Source organism: Portunus trituberculatus, chromosome 38 (genome assembly GCF_017591435.1).
Source record: "Portunus trituberculatus isolate SZX2019 chromosome 38, ASM1759143v1, whole genome shotgun sequence".
In the NCBI taxonomy this organism is placed as follows: domain Eukaryota; kingdom Metazoa; phylum Arthropoda; class Malacostraca; order Decapoda; family Portunidae; genus Portunus; species Portunus trituberculatus.
The window spans coordinates 21,897,042-21,904,985 of NC_059292.1; the positions used below are offsets into that span (position 1 = coordinate 21,897,042).

At 37.4% G+C, this 7,944-nt stretch overlaps 1 protein-coding gene across 1 annotated transcript in view; it reads right to left on the bottom strand.

Annotated features, from left to right (window-relative positions):
• Positions 1-1,833: 1,833 nt before the first annotated feature.
• LOC123514687 (mitochondrial import inner membrane translocase subunit Tim22-like) overlaps positions 1,834-7,944 on the bottom strand; it is a 7,080-nt gene continuing 969 nt past the window's right edge. Inside the window, exons 3-5 of the mRNA XM_045272741.1 lie at positions 3,537-3,632; positions 3,210-3,282; positions 1,834-2,854 (exon numbers count right to left, since the gene is read on the bottom strand). Coding sequence (XP_045128676.1) covers positions 2,775-2,854; positions 3,210-3,282; positions 3,537-3,632 — 249 coding nt within the window. The 3' untranslated portion in view covers positions 1,834-2,774. The remainder of the gene's footprint in view (positions 2,855-3,209; positions 3,283-3,536; positions 3,633-7,944) is intronic.

Below are 7,944 nucleotides of genomic sequence, written 5' to 3' on the forward strand. Positions count from 1 at the left end.
TAAACAAATGATAATAATTTGACTTGAGTTGTTTGAAACTCATAGGAAGGTTTGAATTCGTTTATCGGTTGATTTTTTTTTTTATTTCAGACGAGGCCTCACTAGAAATAATAGATAAATAAACAGGCAAATATATAATGTACTTAAAAGATAATGTCGGTGATTTGGATGCATAAATTGATTATCCTTTTCTTAAATAATAGCAAGCTTTACCACAGTAAAATCACAAATTATCGCAGAGCCTTAACATGCAGCAAGTGCTTAAGAAAAAATGCCCTCCAAAGTGACACAATGATCCCTGGCACTGTGTACGCTATGGGCCATGTTGAGAGTAGCATTAAGGACTTTGTACATAGTATCATTACTGACCAGTTGGAGTTTGTTGCCATAGAGGCAGTGGCACTAATATAGTCTTCACTATGGACGTGTCTACCAGAGCAGTGCTTACACCTATGGGAAACACACTGCTTCACGAGTTCTCACGACAGGATGGCAATTAGGCTCAGATTAGGCTATAAATACTTTTGGGAAGTCAGTGCTTTTGGTGTGTGCTGTGTGCTGCATCAAAGGGACACACTGCGCCATTATATCATGGAATATCCTCTCATTGCTAAATTTAGGCCACAAGGTCATGACTTGTATAGCCTCATTGACCAACTCCTAGACTCAACCACTCTCAGGGATATACTCAAGGAATATCCTCAGTTTGCTCCCAGACTGTAGGATGTTTATGCAAGAAGGTGTGCAATATCTGTATTTGTTTATATAAATACTTGTATTCTTGTTATGTATACTGTCTTTTTATAAAGTTCTGATACTTTAACCTTACGTCTTTGCCCAGGGGATGGGTGGCAAGGTCCAGCCTCCTCCTTTGTTGTACTTCATTATTAATGCAACAATAAATATATCAATCAATCAAGAAGGAAGAAAGGAAAGAAAATAATGCGTAAATAAAAAAAAAAAGACAAATAAACAAGAAAATGCTAAATATAGTCTACATAGTTCTAGAGACCTTTCTTATAGAATAATACCTGAATGCATGTAATTTAATCTCATCATATCTGCATTATCAGCATCTAGTACGTATGTTCAATGTTAGGTATATGCTAATCAGCCAAGTATGACATTTACTATATTTGCTTTAAATATCAAACCTACTCTCTCTCTCTTTAGATAGGGGACCGTCACGGGAAATAAAAATTACAATATATAAAGCCTGAAATCTCCCTCTTGTAAGAGTTTGAGTTATAGGAAGGTGGAAATACAGAAGCAGATAGTGAATATCCCAGGCATCCTGATAAGAAGAAAACCACCACCTCCCTTGAACATGCCTATCATGGACCGGTAAAACTGGTTCTATAGATTGGCTGTGACATAAAAGTTTGCTCTCATACACGACAAAACAGAATACATACTTTTCTATATTTAGCCTACTTGTCTTAAATCCACCACCACCATCATCCTCATCACCAACACCACCAATTACTTACAAAGCATGTGCTAAAATTAAACATCCTTACTCATCTTCACCCTAGCACAGACCAAGAACCTCTCTTCACACACTGGAGTCCTATCTGAGAAGTGGCTGCTGTACAAGTGTGTTCCAGGTAATTTTATTAAAGTTACATCAGTAAGTTCTTGCTAGCATTATGAAAGTACTATTGATGTTTTGTGCTATTAAACCTTGTAAACTACTCCTGTTGTCAAATAGGGTACTGTCCACGTCATACAACAAACTCTCTGTCATTAATACAGGATGCAACACCTGTGTATGACAGCTGTACCCTTAAACAAGTACACAATAAAATAGGTTTACAAATAAAGCACATTCAATTCATTGTAATATGTACAAAATATATTCATAATGTAACTTTTCAATGCTAACAACACATATATGCATACACAAATACATATGTCCAGTTTATGTGATGAACTATGATTTTTCTTTCAGATTAAACAGCTTATGAAGAAAATAATGCATGATTCTTTAAGTTTCTATATGTTATCTTCAAACTGAACAATTTCTGAAGAAAATAATATGATTCAATTTTTTTTTACAAGGTATCTTTTCATAATGAAGTTACAAATAATCATCTGCATTCATGCAATAAACAAGACAACAGAAAGATACTTCACTAAAGAAAGAAATATCATTGCTCCTTCCCTCAGTTTTGATTTTGTATTCACCCTTATATACACTGCTAGTCTTCGTCCCCAACACTGTACACTTAGCAAAACTTAACTTCAATTCAGCTGTGATTCAGCATATTTAAAAACACACTAGTACAAATCTAAGAGTCTATTTTTCATATTTACTAACTGAAATCCCTCAATGAGATGACTAAAGCAGGAAAGACTTCATTCTCTTATTGAAACACCTCATTAGAACATAACACAAATGCAAGCCAGCAGATCTGCACATGACAGTCATTTTATAGAATATGTCTATCTCATATGATTCTATTACTCCCTCCCAAAATTTGTCAAATTTTTTTTAAACTCCCAATTGATTCTGCACTAAGTCTGATTACTGAGTGCATTCCAGTCAATCTGAAAACTGACTCCTTCCTGACTTGTAAACTCAACTAGTCCATTTCAAACATATATTACTTGATTAATATGTATATCAGTGACAAAGATCTCATTATATTATATAAAAAGAAGAGCTCAAAAGATACAGACACCTTTCAGCACAAGATTCGTCACAACTGACCATTCAACCAATTCGTACCAACTACACAAAAATTGAGATCCCTAAACATAATAATTATTAATCAGTGTCTCATGTAGTAGTCAATTGCAAACGAAAAAACTGCGAAGCCAAATGCTCCAACTACGCCAGCCTTGACACCAGCTGAAAATAAAAGAAATAAACTATAAGTGTGTAATTAATTTTACTTAATTTGTTATTTTCTAATGCTCAAGGGACTGGACAAGGGCTACAAAAGGCATATAAAAAGGCTCACTGAAGGTGTGTTGCAAAAAGAATTGAACTAAAAGATTAATTCACCTTAAAAGTATGATAAGGCCTGAGAATATTGGATACAATGATGTAAAACAAAAAGATGATAACAATAACATCCTTTGAACTGTTTACAAGATCATTAGCTTTTCCTCTAATGACTGACAAAAGAAGTGGCACACTCAGGAAGGGAATAAAGGGGGGAAAGGAACAAATTATCAACATTAATGATACCAAACACTCTCACCTCTAAGTCCTAGGATTCCACCTGTGATGCCTCCAGCGTAGGTGCCATTCTTCCAGTCAGTCTTCCCTCGGTACTAGAAGTATCAATAGATTTGTACATTAGCGTTGTTTGGCTATTCTTACTAATGGTACCCAATATTTGCCTCTGAAGTGGTATGTTTATACTCCCCATAACACACAAATAATGTCATAATTCATGATGATAGAAATTTTCAATCACCTCATCTATACAGTTTGTCAGTGAGGGGTACAAAGGAGAACAAGTGTTTTGAGTTGAACACCCACAAGAATAAACTCTACCAGGCTAATGTCACACAAAGAAACTCACAGATTCAATGGCACACTCCACACCAGAAAACATGAAGCCAATTGCAGCAAAATTCTTTCCATAGGACAGGGTAGAAACTTTCAACTCTCGAAGAACCTGCAAGAATAAAAAGAGAATTACGAGATTTACAATGTCACTTTGATACAAACAGAGGAGATTGGTTAACAGCTGTAGTAATATATATCACTCTTCATACTGCCACTGAAATGATATAAAGAAATTGGCAGATCAATTGCTTAGCATTCCAATATATTTATTTGATATTTTGTTACTCTTTCACCACACTCAACATGGCTTTTCTTACTCTTCTCATCATTCTGAGCAATTAGAACTCCATATATACCCATCACAAACTGTTTATAACATTTAAAGCAATTCCTAAAGATTTACCAGCTTTTTGTGGGAACAAGCTAGTGCACTGCCAAGGCAACGCTAGGATGTGATGTACTCATGTATGTGATGGACAGGCAGGAACCGAGAAATGCCAGTTAGGTGTGTTTGTTTGTGTATGCATATTGTCACATTTACACATGCACAAATTAATCACAGTGAATGGTTCTTTTATTTCAGCATGCAGCCACAAACCAACAACAAAAAATAGAATAAATCTAGCCAATCAGAGCACTTTTGTGGAAAGAAAAGCAATTCCATTTGAATTAGTATGAAGATGTCTGTCTGTGCAGGGTATCATCTTTATTATTTCCATTACATCGCCAGATTTTACAAAGAGAAATAAGGTAAAAACTTCATACTAATTTCTTAGAATTGCCAGTCAGGTTTGCCTTGGTAAGATCAGATTAATTTGGGTTAGATTAAGTTAATTTATTTTGAGAAAGATGTCTCAGTGGTGCTTGTTGCTTCAACTAGAATACATTAGGATCAGTTAAATTAGTTAAGTTTTATTAGGTTGGCTTATACCAGCAATGGCAGCGAGTTCTCTCCACAGTAGTAACAGTACAAATTTTTTAAGTTACTTGTGTGGTACTTTGTGATGTCAAAACCATTTTATTCTGCTACATTTTGGTCTGCCCTGTATCAATTTTTTTTTATCACAAAAAGTACTTTCTGAGAGGAAACATCACATTTTTTGAGGGAAAGGGGAGGAGGAATAGAAAAAAAAAAGTGATTTGCGACAGAAAGGAAATGTAGATTCATTAAAAACAGGTTGAAAAACTACCAGAAAAAATTGTTTTTGGTACTATTATGCTCTTCAACCAACAGCAACATGGCTTTTATTACCCTTCTCATCTATAGAGCTTCTTATTCTTGTAATTTGAGCCCATACATACTCATTCCAAATTGTTTATAATGTTGATATAATTTTTTTTCAATATACCACTTTCTGTAGAGAGCGAGTGACGCCCTCCAACGTGAAGGACTGCCAAGCACTGAGGAATGCTGTTAGGTGTGTTCGTACGTGTGTGCTTATTGTCACATTATTTGCACAAGCATGAAATGAATGATGGTGATTGATTCTTTTGTTTGAGCATGTAGCCACTGACCAATAAAAATAATACATAATAAATATAGCCCATCAGAGCAGTTTATGGAGAGAGATGACTCAATCCGAATCAGTCTGCGGAAGAATTCTGAACAGGCAGGGTGTCGCCTTGATCATTTCCATTGCATCACCAGATTTTATGAAGAGAAATAAGGTACAGGCAAAACCCCGCTTAACGAAGGGGTTACGTTCCTAAAAAAAAAACTTTCATTAAGCAAAACTTCGTTAAGCGAACCGATTATAACAAGTTTAACCCCTGACTTGAACTTCCATTGAGAGTAAACAAAGCGAGAGTGCATCATAGTACAGTGAAAGGTTTAATGAAAGTAAAAATTATGAAGTTAAACATTTAGGCAGTTTAATTTAAGTCATTATAATGTACACTAATGTATGTATGTACGTAACCTTATAATGTTAATGATCTTAAATTTATGAAAGGAGGGAGACTGAAACGGGAAAGACACTAACTGGCAAGCCGTGGAATGTAAACAACGGGCGCATCATTGTATCACATACAAAACTTATGTACTACATTTCCACAAGGCTTTCCATTTTATCCATTGTAGAGTCACGAGTTCAGATGGTTCTTTAAGCTTGCAAGGAAGATATGGTCTCACCAGCCTTCTTAATAGAGTCTGCTGACTTGAAAATAGTAGAGACAGTAGATGGAGTCAAGATGGTGGCCAGCAATGCTATTAGTTTTCTCGCCTCTCTCGTGTCTGTGAATAATATCCAGCTTCACTTCGAGAGTAAGAGACTTCCTGGTCTTCTTAGCAACGCTAGGCGACATTGCATGGTGTTTTGGTGGCAAATTGAGCGAGGGGAGACGAGCTGCTGCTGATGCTGTTATTGTTTTGAACAGGGGCAGTGAGTGGTGCACGTTTTGTCCACAAGAGGCGCTGCTGTATTCAAAAGCCTGTCGGCTTGCGTGATACGGCGGGGCTATCAAACCTGGAAAAAATTACCTGGATAAAACTTCATTAAAGTGAGTTTGGTGTTCGTTAAACGAGCAGATGGCAGTAAAATGAAACCTTCGTTGTAGCAAAATTTTGTTGTGTGAACCTTCGTTAAGCTGGGGTTGCCTGTACTGACTTTATATTAATTTCACAGCGTTGCAATTCAGATTAAGCAAGTTTGCTTTCGTTAGATAAGTTTAATTTTGTTAGATAAAGTTGAATTTGTTCTGAAGAAGACATATCAGTGATACATGTCACCTCAATCAAATTATTTTAGGTTAGTTTTTGGTTAAACAGATAAGTTAAAATAAGGTGGCATAGCCAGCGGTGAGCAGCAGTGGTGGTGATTCATAAGGGAAGGAGGGGAGGGGGATAATAATAATAATAATAATAATAATAATAAGTACCGATTTGCGATGGAAAAGCAGTGCAGACTCATCCAAATCAGATCAAAATCTACCAGAAAAAAATAGTTTGGTAAATGTTTACAATCATTGTACAGTGTAAATTCCTAAAATAGTAGATAGTATATGACTCGTACTTACTTTCTATCGAGGTTTTAGTGGGTGCTCTACAGAACATTGCTTGTTTTAGCGTCACAAAGTTTAACACCACTTCCAATTTCTAAGTCCAGTGTTTGTGTGCTGTCTACACCAGCTTGTGTCGACTGAGCCTCTTAACACACTTACACCGCGCCCGCAAGAACACGATGTAGTTCCTTTTGAAGTGGCGAGTGTGCACGTGTCCACATTTAGTCGAACGTGGAACACAGAAAGAACAACACTTCAGATGGTAGGAAATATTGTTTTTTCTTCAGTCAGTTATGAAAATATAGGAAATACGCTAACTAGGGGAAATGACGTCAAATATATATACGCACGTGGAAATTTACAGAAGCTTCGTGGCTGAATTCCTTTCCATCGGGGAATTTTTAGCTTTTTAGGCAGGTTCAAAGAGGGATACGCGAAGAACAACACTTCAGATAAGAGGAAACAATATTCTTCCTTCAGTCACCTATAAAAATCATTCAAATATGCTAACTACGGGAAATGACGTCAGGGATTACGCCAACGGAAGATTCCAGAACCTTGGTTCTGAATTTGGATCATTCGGAAAAATCTCGCACTTTCTCGCCGTTTAAAGCAAGTTGAAAGAGGAACACGGGAAGAACAACGTTTCAGATAAGTATAAATATTCTTATTCCTCCATTAAGTGAACTAAATAAAGCAAATACGCTATAAATTACGGGAAATGACGTCACTAATGTATTCCTCCACCACTAAGTGAACTGGAAGGTGGACTCGCCGCCCTCCACCCTAACACAGTAGTCGTTTGTCAGTCATGATGGATTCCACTGCTTCTCTTCCTCGGTGCTCTGATTGTGACCTCGGCCTCCTCGACTTTTTCCATAAGTACACAGGGAAGGCACGAGACCTGTTTGATGTGTGTGTACGACACAGACTAAGGAATTCTCGACGCCAAGAATTGCGAGCGTTGCGAAAAACCTGCCAACCTCAACTTTAACCAGAAATTGTGGCGCTGTAATAAAATGCGAATTTGATTACTGGGAAATCATCGCTCCTGCGATGGAAGTCGGTGTACAATCGAGAAGAGAACCAGCCAGGACCTTCATCATTTCGTTAAGGTATTGTGAGGATGGGTATTGGTAGAGGTAGGGGGGAGGGAAGCTGCCCCAAAGCAAGGATACGTTAGGTTAGGTTTATGTTAGGGTTAGGTTAGTGTTGTAGGGGGGGTCCAGAGGGAGCAGACCCCCGGTTAGGTTAGGTTACGTTAGGTTAGGTTTATGTTAGGGTTAGGTTAGTGTTGTAAAGAGGGGTCCGGGGGCCCCAGCCCTCCGCTTAGGTTAAGTTACGTTAGGTTAGGTTTATGTTAGGGTTAGGTTAGTGTTGTAAAGGGGGTTCCGGGGGGCGCAGCCCCCCGGTTAGATTAG